Here is a 23,967-nt window from a genome sequence, read left to right on the forward strand (position 1 = left end):
CCAGTTTATTGCATGTATTAAATCAGAAGATGTTTTCCGTGAAACTATTGCAGTTTCTATAAGAATGGATGGATTTTTATCCAACATCAAAATCAAATAGTCAACTTTTTCCTATGTATGCGAGAAAAGCATGTTGATATAGAATTTAATCACTCTTATACTTAGATTTTGTGAAATTGCTGTATTGTCTGTCTAGGAAACAACTTCAATCGATAATGAATGTTAATAGAGAGTTTTTTAAATTTTTTTTTCATAATTTCCTATAATAAAATTTCTGTATTGTGTATCCAAGAGATGAATTCAAGAAAGAGTTTGTTACTTAACTACTTACTTACCTACTTCCTACTTACTTGCAATTTTTTCATAATGACATAATGACATATCCAATAACGGATGTTGATAAAGAATTTATTCATTCTGATACCCTGATTTTGTCAATGTTACCCCATGTGTCTGACAATAGATGTATGCAAATTCCTTTTCTCACATCTCTGATGTTTTAATAGACATTCTAAACTTTTGATATGCTAGCTTACTCTAAAAATAATGAACACATAACAATGTAATGCATAATATATTTTTAATGAAATAATACTTTGTAGAATATTAATACAAAATTATATTATGATACATAGTCATACACAAGTTCACTCTTAAACATCCAGAAACGATGGTCCCATGATATAGAATAGTTTTTACCATGTCTTATGCATTTATCACGATCTGGTATGTCCTTAGGTATCCAGTGTGCGAAGAACCTGACCTCGTCTTCAGGACGGTGATAAACCCCCTCAAATTTAGGACACTTAAATTCTTCTAGATTAAAAAGTGGAATCCTAGGGTCACACTTTTGAATTAAAACTTTATCTGTAGGTACATTACCCTTTACATAGAGTGCTTCAACCCCGAAAAAGCTGCAAATTTCACTGACTTCCTCCTGGACACTTCTCAGTTCCTGACCACTATTATTAATTGGTGTAATCACCCTATCGTAGAATCCCAGTCTGTTTATACGATGTAATGTAGTACTCCACAAGCTTTTATCATACTCAAACATGTTATAGTTCACTAACCAATGATAACAGTCAATTTCTTCGAGTTCCATTGACAATAATAAAAATGCACATTCAAATATAACAAAACAAGATGATTTTTTCAAACCGATAAATTCTTTGTCATACAGTCCTATCATCTTGGTAGCTATTAATGTAGTTGTTAAGAAGAGAAATACATCATCAAACTTTTATACCTTCGCTCAAGGTTGAATGGAGTTATGGCTAGGGGGATGACTCCTAAAACCATCTGAATTCATTGTGGGGAGGAGTAATAGAACTCTCGGTATGTATTGCATACAAATGAAGTCGGGAAATTATAATTTTTTTTTATAATTTCTGTATTGTGTATCCAAGAGGTGAATTCAAGAAAGATATTTTGCCATTTTAAGATACGTACAAAAAAAAGGTAAAAAAATAAATAAAGTTGAATAATTTAAAATTTTAAAAAAAAATAGTTTGTTTTATGAAAAAAAAATATTGAATTACAATCATCAGTCCTCATCATCATTATGAGTATCCAAAACTGGACTTAAGTTTCAAATTTGAACCAGAGAATTGTATTTCCCATTATTTTCTTACAAAAACTAGAGTTTACGGTCAAAAACCCTTATTAACTCAGATTTTCCAGAAATAGTTTATTTTTTTTATCCATAAATGAACTTACGTTTCACATTTGAACCAGAGAATAGTATTTTCCATAATTTTCTTACAAAAAACTATAGTTTACGGTCAAAAACCCTTATTAGCTTAGATTTTACGGGAATACTTTTATTTTTCGATCCAAAATGGACCTAAGCTTCACATTTGAACCAGAGAATTGTATTTTCCATAATTTTCTTACAAAAAACTAGAGTTTACAGTCAAAAACCCTTATTAGCTCAGATTTTACGGAAATAATGTGTCTGACAATAGATGTACGCAAATTCCTTTTCTTACATCTTCGTTTTAATATACATTCTAAACGCTTGATATGCTAGCTTACTCTAAAAAATAATGAACACATAACAATGTAATATTTTTAATGAAATAATGCTATGTAGAATATTAATACAAAAATATATTATGATGCATTAATAATATCAATGATTAGCTTTGGACATTTTGAATCTGTTCCATAAATTAGTTCACCATGTTCTCTCTTGATATTGTAGTTATTGTCTTCTCTTAGTTGGTAATCAGTAGAATAATCATTATTCCATTTTGAATCATACACAATTTTTACTGGTGTCTCATGAACAGGCTCAATATGCTTTTCGTCTTTGCTATTATTTGATTTATTGACTGTTTGATCAATGCCAGTAATGATTGCTGGTGCTTTATTCTTCATCGTTTCATCTTTATACTCCGTAGTGATATTTTTGACCATGCCATTTTTATTTTTCTGGCAATTTCACTGTCTATTAATATATTATTTTTACACAGGTAACAGTTTCGGCACGTAAACAAGATATGGTTTACGATATTAGTAGCAGAGTAGGCCTTTCTTTTATTAGCCTTCCGTTGAATGCTAATACCCGAAAGCTGATGATTGGATGTATCCGTAGGTAATGTGTACCTGCAGCAGTAGCAAGGAGTTGTCCTCTATCATCAACAATTATTTTTATGCTAGCATTCTCTTTGAGTGCAATCATCTCTGGAGATCTCAATCTCGCATAACCACCATCATAAGAGTTGAATTTTTTTGGTATTCCAAAGAAATTTAATTTCTTACGGTCATGACAATGCATGCATACATTTCCAATAGTGCTACCATGTGTACTTGTTTCATAGTTTAAATAATCCTCCTTGTTGGCATTCAATGCTACAATAACCTTGTTTTGTGAACACACTCTATTAAAATGTTCCATCTTCACTTTTTTTTAAAGATACGACTTATGTGTTTATCGTTCCACTGCGTAAAAAATACTGATTTAATACATGCAGTAGACTAGGTAGTGACGATAAGCGGTCATAGAATACCAGTGGGAAAGCCTCATCGTGTCTCTGACCAATCATAGAGCACAATTGTTAGAACCGTAAGCATACTTTGACATTTTAAGATACGTACAAAAAGAAAAAATAAATAAAGTTGAAAAATTTCGAAGTTTAAAAAAAAAATAGTTTGTTTTTATGAAAAAAAAATTGAATTATTAGTTCAGATTTTACGAATATAGTTTTATTTTTCAATCCAAAAAAGGACTTAAGTTTCACATTTGAACCAGAGAATTGCATTTTCCATAATTTTCTTACAAAAAACTATAGTTTACGGTCAAAAACCCTTATTAGCTCAGATTTTACAGAAATAGTTTATTTTTTCGATCCAAAATGGACTTAAGTTTCACATTTGAATCAGAGAATTGTATTTTCCATAATTTTCTTGCAAAAAACTAGAATTTACGGTCAAAAACCCTTATTAGCTCAGATTTTACAGAAATAGTTTATTTTTTCCATCCTAAAAAGGACTTAAGTTTCACATTTGAACCAGAGAATTGTATTTTCCATAATTTTCTTGTAAAAAACTAGAGTTTACGGTCAAAAATCCTAATTAGCTCAGATTCCCCCCCAAAAAATACATTTCTCTGATTATAATGTATATCTTCAGTCAGAAAAGCGTAGTTTTGGTTCAAAAATGAACCGTTTCCATAGCAATAGCTCTTAATAGAATTGTTTAAGTATTTTTCAGACGAAATTATAGAAAATACGGTCAAAACACACTTTACTGTTTCAGTTGGGTATATTTTCACATTTTCTTATTCAAATGTGCATATTCAGTCAGAAAATCACAGTTTCAACTAAAAAACAATTAATTTCAATAGCAATAGCTCTTAATAGATTGTTTATGTATGAACTCCAATGTTTTCAATCCAGACTATAGAAAACACTATCAAAACACACTTCTCTGATTATAATGTACATCTTCAATCAGAAAAGCGTAGTTTTGGTTCAAAAATTAACCATTTCCATAAAAATAGCTCTTAATAGAACTTTTTAAGTGTGAACTCCTATTTTTCAGACGAAAATATAGAAAATACTATCAAAACACATTTCTCTGATTATAATGTATATCTTCAGTCAGAAAAGCGTAGTTTTGGTTCAAAAAATGAGTTATTTCCATAGCAATAGATCTCGATAGAACTGTTTAAGTATGAACTCCAATTTTTTCCAATGAGACTATAGAAAATACTATCAAAACATATTTCTCTGATTATAATGTATATCTTCAGTCAGAAAAGCGTAGTTTTGGTTCAAAAATGAACCATTTCCATAGAAAATAGCTCTTAATAGAACTTTTTAAGTGTGAACTCCTATTTTTCAGACGAAATTATAGAAAATACGGTCAAAACACACTTCTCTCTTTCAGTTGTGTACATTTTCAGATTTTCTGATTCAAATCTGTATCTTCAGTCAGAAAAGCGTAGTCTCGATTCAAAAATGAGTCATTTCCATAGCAATAGCTCTTAATAGAACTGTTTAAGTATGAACTCCAATTTTCTCCAGTGAGACTACAGAAAATACTATCAATACACAATTCTCTGATTATAATATATATCTTCAGTCAGAAAAGCGTAGTTTTTGTTCAAAAATAAACCATTTCCATAAAAATAGCTCTTAATAGAACTGTTTAAGTATGAACTCCAATTTTTTCCGACAACAATATAGAAAATACTATCAAGACACATTTCTCTGATTATAATGTATATCTTCAGTCAGAAAAGCGTAGTTTTGGTTCAAAAATGAACCATTTCCATGGCAATAGCTCTTAATAGAACTGTTTAAGTATGAACTTCAATTTTTTCCAATGAGACTATAGAAAATACTATCAAAACACATTTTTCGGATTATAATGTATATCTTCAGTCAGAAAAGCGTAGTTTTGGTTCAAAAATGAACAATTTCCATAACAATAGCTCTTAATAGAACTTTTTAAGTGTGAACTCCTATTTTTCAGAAGAAATTATAGAAAATACGGTCAAAACACACTTCTCTGTTTCAATTTTGTACATTTTCACATTTTCTGATTCAAATGTGTATCTTCAGTCAGAAAAGCGTAGTTTCGATTCAAAAATGAGCCATTTCCATAGCAATAGCTCTTAATAGAGCTGTTTAAGTATGAACTCCAATTTTTTTCTAGCGAGACTATAGAAAATACTATCAATACACAATTCTGTGATTATAATGTATATCTTCAGTCAGAAAAGCGTAGTTCTGGTTCAAAAATGAATCATTTCCATAAAAATAGCTCTTAATAGAACTTTTTAAGCGTCAACTCCTATTTTTCAGACGAAATTATAGAAAATATCGTCAAAACACACTTCTCTGTTTCAGTTGTGTACATTTTCACATTTTCTGATTCAAATGTGTATCTTCAGTCAGAAAAGCATAGTTTCGATTCAAAAATGAGCCTTTTCCATAGCAATAGCTCTTAATAGAACTGTTTAAGTATGAACTCCAATTTTTTACAGCGAGACTATGCAAATCAACCACATTTAACTAAACCCCCTGTAACTGAATCCGCCGGTAACAGAACCTCCCTGAACCTGACCCCCCGGGCAACTCAACTCCCGTGCTTTTCAAGCCCCATTTAACTAACCCCCCGTGCAACTGAACCCCCCATGTAAATGAACCCCTGTATAACCGAAACCCCGTACAACTGAACCCCCGTGCTACTGAACCCTCGTGCTACTAAACCCTCGTGCTACTTATCCCCATTTAAATAAACTCCCTTATAACTATACCCCCTTTAACTGAACCCTCGTGCAACTCAACCCCCCATGCAACCCATCTCCCTCAAAACACTTTTCAGCCATTTCTTGTTAATTTTTTTTATTTCTAAACTATTTTAAATTGACAACACTGTCCAAAACATCACTTGTGTATTATACATTACACAATCACCCCATCTCCTCCAAAACACTTTTCCGTCATTTCTTGTTAAATATTTTGATTTCAAGTCAAATCCTACACTCCAATTCGCCAATCCCATTACCCACTTTTGAAAATGTTAATCAAATATTTCCGATTGTAAAAGCATGTTTAATCATCTTGCTTGGAAAGGTATGCATAAGTACATGCTGTGAAAAGGTGCCAAGGAACGTAAGCTCCACAAACACGTCAATCAAACAATTAAAAAATGTGGGTTTTTCTTGCGCAATTCTAATGTATATTTTCATGTAGGTTTTCAATCTATTACACTTTTGACCATATTATTGTAGGTTTTCCTGTAGGTTCTGTGGTGCTTATTAGAACACTACTTTTGTTGTCGTAGAAACTTCCAAAAGGGCTAATGAAAATTGAAAGGCCAAATGCCCTTTTTAATAGTCAAAAGTGATTGAAGGGCAACAAGCCCCTGTATGCCCATCTATTTCCAAAACATATCTAATCAAAATTCTGACATAGCCATCTTGTTCAGCGTAGTTGAAAGATCTAGAAATTGCGTCTTTGAGGATGACAACCCCCCCCCACAACAAGGGTTGTAAATTATACCCCAAAGGGGATATAAGGTTTTCATGGAAAGTTTGGTCGTATAAGCTCTGCAGTGGGTTCATTAGATTGGATATCAGATGTTCTAGTGCCCTGTTAAAGAGTTAAAGTGATCAGGGGATAGCCATCCCCCACGTCGTATTTTCCCAAGTTGCATCCGATTGAAATTTGGAGATAGCCATTTGTTTAAAAAATAGTCCAAAGATCATATAATAAGGCCTTTGCGGTCGATAGAATCCCCCAGAGTCTGGGGGTAAGGGTTGTAAGTTATGCCTCAGGGGCATATAAGGTTTTTATGGAAGGGGTGGTCGTGGAACTTTAGAAGAGGCTCATTTGATTGGAAATGTATAGTTCTAGTTCGCTTTTAAGAGCCAAACATGACGAAGAGCAACTAGCCCTCCCCCCTCTCTGATGCCGTCTTTTCCCGAAACGCATTCAATTGAAATTGTGAGATTGGCATTTTGTTACCAATAGTCCAACTATCACATAAGAGTAGTTTTAGGGAGAATACAATCCCACAGAGCTTATGGGCAAGGGTTGTAAGTTATGCCCCGGGGTATATAAGGTTTTTATGGAAGGGGTGGTCTTCGAACTTTAGAAGAGGCTCATTGGATTGGAAATGTATAGTTCTAGTTGGCTTTTAAGAGTCAAACATGATGAAGATGAAGAGCAACTAGCCCTCCCCCCTCTCTGATGCCGTCTTTTCCCGAAACGCATTCAATTGAAATTGTTAGATTGGCATTTTGTTACCAATAGTCCAAAAATCATATAACAATGTCTTCAGGGTGGACACAATCCCACAGAGCCCATGGGCAAGGGTTGTAAGTTATGCCCCGGGGTATATAAGGTTTTTACGGAAGGGGTGGTCTTCGAACTTTAGAAGAGGCTCATTTGATATGAAATGTATAGTTCTAGTTCCCTTTGAAGAGTCAAACATGATGAAGAGCAACTACACCCCTCCCCCTCCCCCTACCTGACGCCTCTTTTCCCGAAACGCATTCAATTGAAATTGGAAGTCGGAAGTTTTGTGCACTTTTAAGAGTCAAAAATGAATGGAGGGCAATCAGCCCCCCTGAGCCTATCATCCCCAAAAATACATCCGATAAGAATTTGAGAGAGGTATTTTCTTCAGCATTGTTGAAAGGTCTAGTAATTATGTCCTTAGGGATTTCAACCTCCCCAGAGTCCTCAGGAAAAGGGCTGTAAGTTAGGTAATTCGTTCGTTGCTTACAAGTAGTGTATGTTAGTGAGAAAGGTATGCATGTTTGAACTTTACTTTCCCAAAAGAAGAAAGGCATTTCGGTGAGCCTTTAAGAAAATGTTGAGGGGAGTGTTGAACTAAATCAAAATATATTATGTGTAGACAGGTTGTCAAAAGGCTGTGACACAGTAATAATTGAGAATATTAATTTGGAAAATTCAGGATATAATAAGGGAGATGACCAAAAAGGCAACATTTGCATGCTACCAATACTACTACAACTATCACCACTACTACTATCACACTACTCCATTTACAGTATTGAGGGGAAATTTGAACTACATCAAAACACACTATGTGCATACGCATTGTCAAAATAGCGTATCTCAAGAATTGATTTTGGTATTAAGTTGGAATTTTCAAAGAATGCTTAAAGGGGAAGATCATCTCACCAAAATGTAATATGTGCACATTACTGCTAATTCTACTGTTACTGCTACATTTGGTACTACTACTACTACTTCTATTGCAACTACTTGTAAGGCTAAGAGCATTGAGATGAAAATTTCAAGAAGTATTTGGGCATAGAGGGCATCAAAAGGACATATCAGCATTGTCATAGCAATGACTAATTGTATTAAGTTGAAACTTCCAGGACTTGATGAGAGGGATGTTCTACTGACCAAATGACAATATTTGAATACTACTGCTGCTAGTAGTAGTACCGCTATTCAATACTACTGCTAGTAATATCAATACTATTACTGTGACTACTATTACAACTATGCCTAAGGGTATGAAGGTGAAATTATTAAGGAATTTTGAAGGGGAAGGTGAACTGAATCACAACAGGCCGTCTTTATGCAGGTTGTCAAAAGGGTGTAACATCAATATCTTTGGAACAGTTTGGTGTATGTTGAAACTAACAGGGCTTGTTGTGAGGTATGTTTAACTAACCAAAAGAAAATATTTACATCCTAATGCTACTGAATCTACGCATACTACTACTACTGTTACTATTATTACTACTTCTATTACAACTACTGCCACTAAAGCTTTAGAACGACTGGGTGCATAAAGTTGAAACTTTTCGGACTAATACTATTACTGCTTTTGTTATTACAATTTAAATAAATAAAAAGAGTGTAAGCGTATCCAGGTTGTCAAAGACCACAGATAGAATATTTTAGGAATGATATCAAGTTCTATTTTTCGGGTCAACAACAGGAGTTATAAAATTAAATTAAAAAATACTGTTTGTGTCGGGATTAAAAATTGTCGAAAAAGTTTTTCCAACATACAATTAGAAACCCAAAGTATAGGTTCTTATAGAAAAAAGATATAATAAATTAAAAATAATAAAAAGACTATTTCAATAAAAAACGAACAGAAATTAATTAAAAAATTTCTTATACAATTTTTTTTTTTAAAGAAAAGTAAAAAGCTCCATTAAGCCAAAAAGAAGCAGAAATAGAGTCATATAATCTTCCATGCTTAAAACTGCCACAAATCAATATCAATAAGTAAATGAAACTCAAAACGTACAGAAATTACAATAAATAGCCGAGTCAAACTCAAAACAAGCAAAAATTAACATGAGTAGGGCTAATAACCCATGGCTTCTCAAAACCACAATATAATTTGCGCTTTACTGAAAACAAAAAATGTTTTAAATGTTGTCACTTTTCTTACTTTCATAAATAAAAATAATCAAAACTTTAAGGAATAAATATCAATAAGTCAATTAAACTGACAATCCACGGTCAATTGTTTTCTTTTTCAGTAGAGCACACATTATGTTCTGGTCTTGAGAAGGCATGGGGGTTATCAGGCCTACTGGAGTAGCCTATGTTGTAGCAGCAGTAGCAATATCACGAACAGACCAATTATTCCTATCTATTTTTTAATATAAATGCCATTTTACTGGATTCGCCTGCGAGTCCAGGCGACGTGTCGGTCAACCAATTTTTAATTAATTGTGTGTTAGTAACTGTCAGAGCTTATAAATTGGGTCTCCTGCCGGAAACTGTTGGCGGACGGACCCTATTAAGCATAGGTCGCTTGTTCGCCTGCGAGTCCAGTTGACTTCCTGTCCCTCTCCTATGGGTCAACCCACAAATCTTGGTCATCCCGATTGTAATTCTAGTGTGCTTTCCCAGTAGGCTAAGCTCATATAATATAAACAATCTTTGTTGCCCAATTGCCTGCAGGTCAGTCATAAATCTTTTGATCATTTTTTGGGGATCTCCAGTTGCCTTCAAATGGATCACAGAACTGATATAGCCTACTATTTGAATAATCCTTTTTCTATGTCCATCTATCTTAGTTCTGCCCTAGGGTGGATGATAGATCCATCAACATGTGAAATTAACTATTTTTATACAATTCTGAAAAAGTTATGCCACCTTTGCCTCTCAGAGAGACCATTTGTCTTGGCTTTACTCTATTTAGCCATGGCTTTCAAGTTTTTATTCACTTTCACCAATTTGATTTTAATTCATAATCAAAATGTTCCCTTTCTATTGCTTGAGAAGTTTCATTGCCGTCAAGGCCGTACCCCGGGGGGGGGGAACCCCCCCCCCGGAATTTTTCCCTGACTCGTAAAAACGTAACAAAAATAGATATAAACAATTTTTATGCGTTTTTTGAGGTTTTTTGTGTAACCCTCCCCCCTGAAAAAATCCTGGGTACGGCCTTGATTGTCGTAAGTATGGACATACTCTGTTTGTCCTCTTTATGAAGGACAAAGATGAAACATATGACAAGAGTCGTTTTAAACATTTTTCTCTATGTCAACTGCAACTTCAGTCGATGATTTTCATTAATATCTATGCTTCATCTTCGATTTTCATTGAGCCGTCAATTTATGATGAAACTGTCTTTGAATAGGGCTCAATATTGGAAATTCTTTAGCTTGATTTATCTTGGCGATCAAAACAATTTGTCAAGTCCCCCCTACTGCAGTTTTGAAGATTGATGATTCGGCCTAATTATATTCCGTTCGATAAAGTTATTTAAATAGGCTGTCTACTTTTTTGGAACAAAATTCTAAAGGTATTCAGTGGAACAGATATATCATTATTCTTGAATTTGTGGTGAAACCCTGTCTATATACGAATATTGAAATTTTGATCATTTCATAACATAAACGTTAGAATAAAACGTTAGAATAAACGCTAGAAAGCAAGTGAACTTTTATCCTTCAGATGAATGCAAATGGGTCAGCAGAATAATAATAATAATAAAAAATAGCATAGATGCTTGTATAACAAATAATACGCAGACATACATATTAGAAGAGTGGGAATTTCAGGTCCATGCTCGTCCTATTCCTTAAGTTTTAAGATTAGTGATTGTCCTAAATTCCTTATGTGATTCACCTATTTTTGTAATTTTTTTTTTCACTTTTACACCCTGCAGAAATTTTGAGCTCCCTTTCGAATGAATTCATACGCATCTGATGCTAAGGTTAGGTCTTATGAACTGTTTAAGAGACTTTCTATATTTTGGTGCAGTTTGGATAACATTTTCAAGTTTTGATAAAAAAAAAAAAGCATACGAAAATGTTAGTTGAATATTTTGCGTAAATAAGCGATCTTCAAAAAGAGGAATTGACTCCCAATTTTTGTAGAAATACTCAAAGCTATTTAAGACGCAATCAATCAATCAATCTATCAATTTATTCAAACAATAAATTCACTACAAAAACACTTCAACATAGACTCCCCCGTAAAACTCTATGGCCAAGAAAAACTAGGGGAGAAACAAAAATGAAACAAATATCTTAAAAAAACATTTTCAAAATAATACATTTACGCCTTTCAGAGACTCAACACAATAGAGAAAAAAGAATCAAAAAAGAAAAAAAAGGAAAGAAATTACAATGTTTAAGAGACTCAAACTATAAGAGAACACAAAAAAAGAGAAAAAAAAAGAATAAAATCTACAACAATCTCATCTTAAACGATTTGAGTTTATGAGGTATATAAGTTTGATGTTCATTTGTAATGATTATACCTAACTGCTACTTTATTTTTTTTTTTTAATTATTCCTTACAAATATCCTAGTGAATTAAAACCCCCAACACAAAAGCTCGCAAATTTGTCCACTAGATAAAATTGTAAAACGACCAACCCCTTTGAATGAGAACTAACAAATTTTTGATTCACTTGGTCCCCTGACCATCCAAGAATATTTTCGCAGAGCCTTCTAAGAATAATGGAAGATTCTAAAAATAATTTTATTACATTCACAACAGTTTATTCTTACTCATTTTTTTTAAAAAAAGGAGACAACCACCTTGAACGTCTAGCTTTACTGTCTGTTCTACGGCTGAGATACTACTTACTTTGGGAACTCGAATGTCCCTGTTTGCTCCTCGAAACAGTTCAAATGTTTACAACCGTATAAGACCCTGTTTGTTCCGTAGATTAGTTTGGAAAGCGTTTATCGCGGTAGTAAACATCAATGTCACTTTGATGTTCGACATCACAGTTCATATATTATCTGTCTACTGTATATTCTGTCTACTGTGTTCGACATTTAGAAAGGAGTAAGAAAGTAATGTAATATGTAAGAAAGTAACATATGTAAGAAAGTAAACATAACTCTGTCAGTTAAGTTTGGCCTCTTTTGAGACCTATTGAAACTGTATGGAACTGGCTACTGAAATTCCTGCATATAACAAGGGGAAAATTTTGGTACGGAAAAAGATGTCATTTTACTGAAAAAATGATAGCGGAATTGAAGCACTTGATTTTGTTATCTTCGTCCTAACCTTCTTATAGGCCATTCTGTTGTATTTTTTTGTTTCCTTTTCTAACTGAAAAAAATCGTTTTAAGATTTAGACAGGACTTCAAAAATATTTGACGACGAGAGAGGAAGAGAGGAGAGAAGGGGGAGTAAAGGAATTTTTCCAATAGTGTAAAAATTTTGAAATCATTTTCGATTGAAATTGATCTCACAACGGAAATGACTTACTTGTAATATTTGTGGCATAATGCTTAAATATTGATTAACTTACTTACTTAGACTTAGGTCCTCCTACGCCTGGGGGCGCATAAGGCAGCAACAGTGGTTCGCCACGACGACCTGTCCTGAGCCTTCAATCATAGCTCCTCCAACGAGGACCTCGCCAGCTTCGCCTCCTTCATTAGCGACCTGCCAAGGGTCATTTTCGGTCTCCCTGATTTGCAGAGACCGGGGGGTGTCCAACACCATGCGTCGTGCGGCAGCCTTCCTTCCCCCATTCGCACCATTGATTAACAGTTGGATAGTTATGTCTTAGAAAGTTATTTCTAAATGGGTAACTGATCTTTGATACGGGTGCCCCCTCAGAAATCTTCCTGTGGGGTTTGGAGGGGGGCTTGGGTAGTTAAGGTCGGAGAACGGATTTTTTTTTATTAGACACTTTCTTTGTGCCGCTTTTACGTACTGTAAGATTGTGCTGTGTGTGGCAATTTTTTTTCAGACGAAAATTCCCCGACCCTCTCCTTGGCATCCTGCAGTAAGCGCTTGTCGACCATCCATTCATCCTAAAAAAAACTTGTTAGAAGATACGAATATTTGAAATATAATCAGAGATGGGAGTATAGACATGGTTGAATCCTCCCCTCCCATTTTCCTATTTTTAGCAAAGTTTCCTGTATTTTTCATATAATCTGTTGCTTTTAGCGTTTTTTAGTGTATCTTCCACTCCCCCTCCCAAGTGTCTGAGCCCTCCAAATAGATTTCCTCGTTCTTACCTGCTTAAAAACACTTTCTTTCATGAAGTATTGACAATTCTACGTAATACACCCCTTCCACCACGGTTTAGGTAACTATTACTAGCTATGATTGTCTAATTTCTTGAATTATTTAAATTTTATGTTTTGAGTTTTATGTTATCTATCTTATTTTAGTGTGCTTTATGGTAACAAAATAAGTGAGCTACCTTCAGGAGTATTCAGTGGTTTGACTTCACTTCAGCTCTTGTAAGTACCATTTTCCTGTCTTTTTTAATGATAATTATTTACAAAAATTCCTTATTATCCATTAAGAAGTGCATTATCTTTGAGGTATCTTTTGAGTGTATGTCGTGCCACATAAGTTGGGAAGGGAGGGGGAGCCTTGAACCTCCAGAAAATAAGAGGAAACGATGAAAAATAGATACAATCATGTGATTTGTACTGTGTAATGGCATATAACATGTCCTTTCATAGTCTCAAACCCCTCCTAGAATTAATTAGAACCTTTAAAAAATATCAGTAGAAGTGTCATTTGAGTGTCATTTGTATATGAATAGAATAGTCCCCCCTTTTTACTTCTTACTTACCTTCTAACATTTCTTAGGTTTAAATGCAGAAAAAATGACTAATATGATTCTACTCCCAAATAAAATGGTAAATTTGATTTTTTTTTTCCATTTTTTTCTGACAAAATGGTTGTTCGAAATCAGGCACTGTCCAATTGCTGAAGTATTACCGTAGGTACAAGATTACCAGAGGGATAAACTAGACAGTTGATTAATTTGGTGAAACTCTAGATGAAGGGGCATCACCTTTTTTAAGCCCAGGAAAATCTGAATTATTAAAAAAATTCATTAAAAACTCTTAAGTGATTCTTAAAAAGAAATACTCAACTGCTCTTGTACCTACCGGCCAAATCTAAAACGCTAATTTTACCCTGTATTTCCTAGGGAGTACCTTATTTTAACAAATTTACCTTATTTTTACCAATTTTACCTTATTTTAACAATTTTACTTACTGAGTTTTTATTTTACGGTAATTTTACAACACTACATTGAACCTCCAGACGACAAGAGGAAACGATGAAAAATACAATCATGTGATTTCTATTGCGTAATGGCATATAACATGCCCTTTTATAGTCTCAAACCCCTCCTAAAAATAATTAGAACCCTTAAAAAAATATCAGTAGAAGTGTCATTTGAGTGTCATTTGTATATGCATAGAATAGTCCCCCTTTCTCTTCTTCAAAATTTCGAGATTTGCTTTTATATTCGTGCATAATTTTCATAATCGCGTGTTTTTGTTATTTGATGTCTATTGTCTGTATTTCTTTCTAACTTTTAATTTTTTTAGAAGAGGGGGGTCGAAATTCAAGAAAGGGAGACGTTTTGCGTTTTATTTGAAAAATATATGAAATTATAGTAGTTATTTTAAGATTTGCTTGTTTTTCGTGGGAAAGGATCACAGGCCCGAAGGCTACCTGTCCTACATATGTTTCTGTTTAAGATAATTTTCAACCATTTTGTATTTTACAAAATATAATAGGACTATGGTTGTTTTTGCCAAGGGATTGACTACTTTTCCAGCAAGTGTAAATCTCATAGAGGCACTTGTTCCACCTCGTGTGGCAAATCATTCATGCAGTTGCACTAGTTGATCATGGTGCATGGTGGACCTTATGCCACGTATGGCTTACTTCTGCTATCCAGTGCGTCTCCGCACTATGTTTGGCACACTTCCGCCACACATGGCACGTGTCAACTGGTGTAAATGATCCTTGAAACCACGCAAATAACCGTCGGTTAGTGTTAGTGCCACGTACTTTAAACAAGTATTATAAATTTGTCAAGATCTCTTGACAATTAACACTGAAACGGGAGTTTAGCATGAGTGAAACTTTTAGCAACTTTGTTTTCGTCTTTTGAAGTAAGTTTCCTTTTATCTTTCATCGAATTTTTCGATGAATTTCATCTTTCATTTTATTACCTATTTCTGCTTGTGTCATTCTTTATGAGACTAATATTATCTTGTGTTGTATTTTATCGTTCTTTCAGCCGACTAATTTTATTACCTTCAAAAGCATAAAAACTTTGATGTAAATATTGTTTTTTCAGATTACTGAACGCAAACAGAATTAGCTGTGTGAAGAGAGGTACATTCCGAGATTTAATAAATCTTAATATACTGTAAGTAATTTTCTCTTCTTATTAAATGTTTTTCTCTTCCTTTTTCTCTTCCTTTTGAAACCATTTAATATTCAATTAGTCGCCTATACAGAAAAAAGTGTAATAGCGAATCTGAACGGCCGTCTAGAGTAGGATCTGAACTAGGGTTTTCTATATCCCTGGGGTATTGGACATGGAGTTCAAAATTAAGGCCGATGCAAATGAGCTGGGGTGTCGTTTGTGGGGAGGCAGTTGCCCCCCCCCCCACAATTTTGAAAAAAATATCATACATCCCATGCCCCTTGACTATCCGGATGTGAACCCCTCTTGCCCCCCAATAAAATACTGTGTAGAATCGCCCCTGCAAATGAGAAAGGGGAACTGATAGAATAATAAATTACAGTTCGGCTGAGAACCATAATGCCATCTAACGCCACGTACGACGAATTCTACCGACTGGCCGGTCATTTCTACCGGAATCAATATTTGGTGCACTGCTGTAAAATCAGTTAGACTGTAGCAATAATGTAGTAATTGCGCCGAAAATATGCATTCTTTTTTCTTTAGACTAACCAAGCTTATTAAGGGAGGTCTATACTTGACGCTTCCGAATTGGATATTATAAACATAACTCTTCTCTTCCCCAGAAAATTCCCACGTTGTTTTTGGTACAATTGTAATATTTAATTAAGTAAAAAGGGATGATAAAACCGGTACATTTATTAGATATCTAAGTTCATACCTGTTTTTTTTTGTTAGCATTTGTCTTCAGGACTTGCAACAATAATCGCTTTTAGGTCTTCATCAGCTAATAGCTGATAAAAACCTTCTGTAAATCCCTAACTAATTGTACCCGAACGTTAAGCTGCTTTTTAAGATAAGCTTTCCTATCGGCTTCCTTCGAGGCTAGTGAGCTGGAACAAGCTCAATTTATCAAAGGGGCTACGGACTTTTCCAAGAGTGCTCACACGTTTTGTGGTGTGGTGGAAAAAACGGAAAGCCGGTGAAAATTCTGCAAGGGGGGCAAGGGTTTGAAAAAAAAAATATAGTTTTTGCCAGATAAGTTCAACCTTTTTTCTGAATTTTGCCAAAACTTGCCTTTTTTATTCAACATTCGAAGGAAAAGAAGAGCGGGGTTTGGTCTATATCTTTGTCTGTACTGGTTGGTGGTTGTCCATGTTGGTGGCTGGTGGTTAGTGGTGTATCTTTACAAGGTGATGAATTAGCTTCAAGCATATATACAGTTTTTTTTTGAGGGTAGAGGGCCAATAACAAAAAACAAATATTGTTTGATACTTTGAATAAGGAGTGCTCAGAAAATACGGAAAATTTTGTATTTTGAGCGTGGGTGGGCTACTCAGGGATGTCCCCCTTTTCCTGTCCCCATCCCTAATTGGCATTGGAGATTTTTGAAAAACACCTGCTCGAACTTACAGGATTGTAAAACATGAACACTGAATGTAAACACTAATTGGGCGATCTTCTAAACCTTTGTCTTTCGAAATTGTTTCTTTCATAAAAAAAAATACAAAAAATGGTTTTTGAGACTTATTAATTACAAATTTCCAAAAATTTTAGAATACCGTTTCCAGTATTATTTTCAGTATACTGTTTTAAGAAGAAGATGTTAATGCAACATGTAATTTGCATTTTGTAGTTATCAGTTTTACCTAAATTTAAATGGAACACTAAAAGTAGCTGACCCACCGAAAGAAAAATCGAAGATGTGCCAAACATAAAATCATTTGGATAGGGACTTATCGAGGTTACACCCTAACGCAGTTGTACGTTCCATCCTTATAGCTACGCAACATTTAATTTATTTATTATAAACAAGTTAAAGACAAGTTAATAGAAGTAAAATTGAAAAACAATTTCAGATCGAACTGAAAAGCGAAGTTAAAGCACAAAATGAACATGATTTGTCCGAAATATGAATTGGACTGCCACCTGTCAGTCCCGTCACTTATAGTAGATTCTGACTTGTGCTCTACTGAAGTTATGTTGGAAGGCAAAAAAAAAATACAGCCGGCTGATAACTGCGACTTTAAATTTAAAAATGTTATCAAATATCGACTCCCTTCCTATTTTAGGCAATTTGTGTTTATTCTTACTTTAAATATTCGTATTGAATTTCGTGTAAAAGGTTTTTTGGTTCTTATTTAGAAGCCAGTAAACACGCGAGGAAGACCGCATCGAAATGTCAAAGATGCTATGAAATCATATGAAAATCATATGAAAAAACAGGTTTGATATGAAAAACAGGTTTTTGCTGACTAGTGATGTAATGCTCACTCCTTGACAAAGATTTAAACTTTAGTTTTTTGGGGTTGAAGGGGCAAAAAAACCTAGGTTAAGTTAGGCTGGGTTAGGTTAGGTTACGTATTTAATATAGGCCATGCTTTACCAACCCCTCCCCCCTCTAATATGCAAATATATATCACAAATGGTACTTGTTAAGAATCCGATAAACATGCGAGAATTGTATTGCGAATATCAGATATGCATTACCCGGTACTTATATGAGACGATGTATAAACAAAGGGTTTCTCACTCCGGGAACTATATTTAAACGTTAGCTTTTTAGGGTTTAGAGGGAATAAATGGTACCTATGTTTGGTTAGGTTAGGCTACGTATTTAATATATGCTATGCTTTATCCCCCCCCCCCTAATGTGAAAAAATATAGCCCAAATGTTTCTAAACTATTATATTTTCATCCTATTTTGCTTTATTTTATTAGCATTGACGAAACTCCACATCTCGTCTGTTTATCGGATTCATAACAAGTACCGCCCAAGTTTGTTTCTGAACTATTATATTTTCATACTATTTTGTTTTATTTCATTGGCATTAACGAAACTTCACTTCTCGCGTGCTTACTGGATTCTAAATAAGTACCGTTTTCAGTCTTATAGCATACGTAGCCATCCTAAAAAAAGGGGGTAATCGTATTTTAAAATCACTTGGTTACTTGAAAATTCATAGCGATTGCGGCTGCCTTTTAAACAAGTAAACATATAAAGGAAGACATTTAAAGATTTATTATGCGTCATCAATCGGTACAACAAGCCCGATAACCATATAAGGTATGTGTAAGTTAAAACCTTTTTATGCAGCAAGTACATTTTGTTTTAGGCTGATCATATGTCTCGTAAAACTAATTTATTTGACTGAAGTTTTCTTCTTAAGTTGACCTTTACTTACTTATATTTTATATAATTTTTGCTTAAGTATTGATGTAATCTCCAAATTGTTCCTTCTTTTCATGAGTAGTAGAAACTGAGAATCGTTCGTTATCTATGTGGAACGTTTGTTCGATGACTCGTTCAGTGAGGCTTTACATTCCTCAACTTGAATTCATTAATAGTTTCTTAGACTAACCTGTTTTTTTATTTAAATGAAATAAAAGTACATAAATATTTAAGTAACTGCGAAGTACTGATAAAGCTTTTATCAATGGAATTTTTTTATAGAATATATAACTAAAGAATAGAAGAAAATGACTTAAAAATATGGAAAATATTCCATTTATAAATCGAATGGAAATATGTAAGTAACAGTAAAACTTTTGATTGAGACAGTGAAAAATTAGCTTTAAAAACCTAATATTTCAGTTTCACGCCCAGAAACCTTTTTCAGTCAAAAAAAGGGACAACTAGATATCTAGTTAAAGAAACAAAAGAAAATAACATAAAGAGATGAAAAATTCTATAGATAAAGAAAACAAGACGAAAAAAAACACAAAAAAACTGAGGTCTTTAAACAAACTCCGGTATAAGCCTAGAATTGGGACTATTGAGAAGGAATAAGACAGCAATTCTTACTTCGTAATATGCAGAAAAATTGTAGCTAGGAAATTTTGAAAGTGATCCCCCCATATCCCGCCCTCTAATGTGCAAATATATAACCCAAATTATATTTTTCTCTCTTGTTTCACTCTTGTTTCAAACTTTGTATCCGTAAATTGAATCAATGGTTACAAAATAAAAAAAACGAAAAAAAAGGAAAAATACACAATCTGAGCCATATGTTTGAAACTTAGAGGGGGGAAGGGATAGGGGTAAAGTGTAGTGGAATTACTTTCAAAATTTGTTAATTACGGGTTTTCTGCATATTATGAAGTAAGAATTGTTTTCTTACCATTTTTTCTTCTCAATTGCCCCAATTCTAGCATAAAAACTTATTTATTTTGATTCATTACCCGGGAGTTGTCATTCCCTGAAGTAAGCCTGTTTAATAGATGTAACAGAGATAAAATTTTATCTGTTTTTTCTTCTTGAATCACCTGCAGTAAATTGATATGTTTTTGTTTTGTTGTGGTAAAGCCGAGATAGAGCCAGGGACGAATGTCCAGTAATTAATTCTGTATAAGGTTACAAATAGGAACAGGTCAAGTTTAATGAAGTGATGTTCTGCTAGATGTATCGTTCCCGTTTGTCTATCAGAGATCTGATTTTGTTCAAAATTTCGGTACTTGGGCATTATATGGGCCTTCTAAAAAGTCAAGTTTGGTTAATGCTAATGAAATAACATGGGATGAATATATAATAGTTTATAAACAAATTTGGGTACTTGGGCACTATATGGGCCTTTACAAATAAACCAGTCACGAAAAACCCGTTTTTGACAGGTTAGCCGCTATAGAGTAATACAATGATAGCGTGGTTTTCATTGTGTATACATTATTTAAACTGTTGTTTTTTGGAATTTAGGGGGGGGAAGGTACCTAGGTTTGGTCTGGGGACGTATTTAATATATGCTCTGCTTTACCTCCCACCCCCTCCCCTAATGTGCAAAGATATAGCCCAAATTTGTTTCTAAACTATTATATATTCATCCTATTGTATTATATTTCATTAACATTAACCAAACTTGACTCTTCAGAAAGGCCCGTATAATGCCCAAGTACAAAAATTTCTTTGTCTAATAATCTGAAATCGAACATTTTTGCGGAAATTTTATATTTGACTAGGCTGCATACATTTCAACATTTTTTTACGTCATTTAACAACTGTGAGTTGTGATACAGGGATGTAGGGAAAATGAGGGAAGGCGAAAGACCCTTATCCCTTCACTTTTCCATTGAAACCTCAACATTTTATTCAATTTAATTTGTATTTTCCAATTTTTTATCCCAAAATTTAATCTATTTTCTTCTATTCAGCCTCCCATATTTATACCCTCGTATATATATATATATATATATATATATATATATATATATATATATATATATATATATATATATATATATATATATATATATATATATATATATATATAGAGATATATATACACACATACATATATATATATATATATATATATATATATATATATATATATATATATATATATATATATATATATATATATATAAAAAAAAAAAAAAAAAAAAAAAAAAAAAAAAAAAAAAAAAAAAAAAAAATATATATATATATATATATATATATATATATATATATATATATATATATATATATATATATATATATATATATATATATATATATATATATATATATATATATATATATATATATATATATATATATATATATATATATATATATATATATATATATATATATATATATATATATATAGTCAAGGCCGTATCCAGGATTTTTTTTGGGGGGGGGGGGTATACAAAAGAATTTTTTTCGGGGGTTACAATTTTTTCTAAACGCATCAAAAATTTGTTTATATTAATTTCTTATGTTTTTTTACGAGTCAGACAAACATTTTGTACCACCTTGTATACATTACTTAAAAAAACTAACTTTTGGCTGGAACCTTTGTTTTTCTGTTAGTTTTTCGATTTCGTGTACCATTTCATGTTTATTTTTTTCTGTTTACCTCTAAAGTTTAGTTTTTTCACAGTACTTGTATCGTTTTTGACCACTGAAGATGGCTGAGTGCAGGTCTTGGCTGAAATATCTGGTTTGTTCTTGTTGTCCATTGGCTGAAAATTATCCATGTTTGTCTGGTCACTTTGTTTCTTCATTTTTGAATAAGATCTTTCAATAGTCATATCAGTCATGCAAGTTGGGAAAAAGAGGCTTTTGGCCTACTGCCCCCAAGACATCCGAGGTTTTGTACTTGAAATCTAGAGATAATCCTTACTTTCCTGTACTTCGAACTTATAAGCTTTTAGATTTTTTTTTAAACTTAACCCTCTGAAAATGTTGTTCTTTTTACCCCAGCAATAAAACCACCTTCTTAGGTGCCTAGATCATGTACATAAAGTGATGAGCCCCAAATTTTGAATTGGACCATTTTTATATGCTATCGAAATTTGTTTAAATAATCTTCAAGCTGTTAAATGGTCATTATAGGGCTTAATATATTGATCTATTTACGCAATATTAAAAAAATTAGTCTAAATAGGTGTCATAACTGCAAAAAATGGAATTAAATTTTTACACTTCTGGAAAATGCTAAAAAATACATTATTTTTAGAATCATAAACTTATAATTTTAACACAGTGCCGTTGATGTTTTGATAGTTATTTTTGTGACTCACAGCTGTGCATTCTTTGTTATAAAAAATACTTCTAGATATCCAGCTACAAGTTAAAAGAACGTCTTACACAAGTTTTTGTAATTAATTTTCCCTACCATTAACATTTTATACGGAACTTGTTAATTATTCAGAACACACCCAAAAAGTGAAGTTAGGTTAATCATGATGAAATATATCAAAATATGATGAAAATATAATTCTTTATTAACAATATTATGGGAACTACGGGGGAAAATTATGGAAAGCAGGCCGCCCAGAGCACATTATAATAAATACCTTACCTAACCCCTAACCACCTGTATATATTAGATGTTTAATTAATATTTACGTAAATTGTAGTTTTTCTCACTAAAAATAAGAAAATTATAACCAGTTACAGTGAGGCAAACCAATTTTCGTCAGATCTTGCAGAGCGAAATTCTTGAGGGTGTTCTGAATAATTAACAAGTACCTTTTATCATATTACTATTTTAGCTAATAACATTTAATTATATTATTCTAGTATGTATATAAATATAATAATAATACAATAATAATAAATAATTAATGCAAGTGTGAGAATCAATAATTTTTGTTTGTTGATACATTTATACTCTATAAATTAATTTTTTGATATTTTTTTGCGACTTATCCCGTAATTCTTACACAAGTATTAATTGCCTACATCTATATTATATCTCTTGTACATTTTCTAACAATGTAATCATTAATTAAATCACTGATAAGCAAAGAAGGATATTCTGGAAAAATGGGACCTTTCATTTGACATAAATTCTTTTATTTAATCTTACGCTTTTGTTATCAAGGACATTGCATGAGAAACACATTATTCCAAACAACAACTTAGAGATGTTATCTGCATAAAGGAAGCTCAGTTGCATGCTCACCTGTTACCTTTTCAATTTTTAATTTATTTCTCAGGTTTCCTGTATTATTTTTTTTACTTATTTTCTTTCAAAAATTGCTTGCAAAATATTTTTTGTGTTATTTATCTATATTTTGTAGCTACTGGAGCTAGCGCTCATAATGGAAATTGACTACTACTAATGGTTTGATGGGAAGGGGGAGGGCTCGATGTATTTTTTTAACTATAAAGGTTATTTGTAGTAGCATTGGAAACTCGAAGAGTAGTATGCAAATTGTAATATGCATCACATTAATCTAAAATTATAAATAAGAAAAATTAAGAATAAAATTACGTATTTTGAACGAAAAGTTGCTAAGTAAACTGTTGATTTTTGAAACTGTTTATATTTATATTAAGCAGTATTTTGTCTATTTCTTGGTATTGATGTTACATTGCTTGATCCTTCCCAAAATATGGTTGAATTCCGGGTCGTATCCAGTATTTTTTTTTCCGGGGGGTTGGGGCTTACATTTTTTTAATATGCATCAAAAATTTGCTTATTTTTTTTAAAACGCATCAAAAAAATTTTTTATACTCATTTTTGTTTCGTTTTTACGCGTCGGACTCACATTTTTTTTTGGGGGGGGGGGGTCAAACCCCCTAACCCCCCTGGATATGGCCTTGGTTGAACTATAAATAGCGCATCTGTATATGTGATTAGCGTTTGACAGAACTTAACTCCATCCCAGCATTATCGTTTAGGAAGATTTTGTGAAAAATACTTAAGATAAGTGAAAATAAATATAAGGAATGTTTTTAAAATCTCAAATTTTTAAATTTCCCTGGATAAATCCTTCAATTCCCTTTACTGGAATTGTTTGTAAGCTAGACCTTTCCCTTATTGTTGTCTAAGAAAGGTCTACATTTTGGAGGCATTCACAGCGAAGAGTGACAGGTATGGAAGTTGCAATTAATTGAC

General features: G+C 32.9%; 1 protein-coding gene across 2 annotated transcripts in view; it reads left to right on the forward strand.

The window, feature by feature from the left end:
* The window catches only part of sli (slit guidance ligand), a 360,459-nt gene that overhangs the window by 127,694 nt on the left and 208,798 nt on the right, over window positions 1-23,967 (forward strand). For both annotated transcript variants that reach the window (XM_089090917.1, XM_089090918.1), the window contains exons 7-8: window positions 13,619-13,690; window positions 15,563-15,634. In XM_089090917.1, coding sequence (XP_088947043.1) covers window positions 13,619-13,690; window positions 15,563-15,634 — 144 coding nt within the window. The remainder of the gene's footprint in view (window positions 1-13,618; window positions 13,691-15,562; window positions 15,635-23,967) is intronic.

This window comes from Artemia sp. Qi Xiang Cuo, chromosome 6, assembly GCF_049724085.1.
Source record: "Artemia sp. Qi Xiang Cuo chromosome 6, ASM4972408v1, whole genome shotgun sequence".
Classification (NCBI taxonomy): Eukaryota; Metazoa; Arthropoda; class Branchiopoda; order Anostraca; family Artemiidae; genus Artemia; species Artemia sp. Qi Xiang Cuo.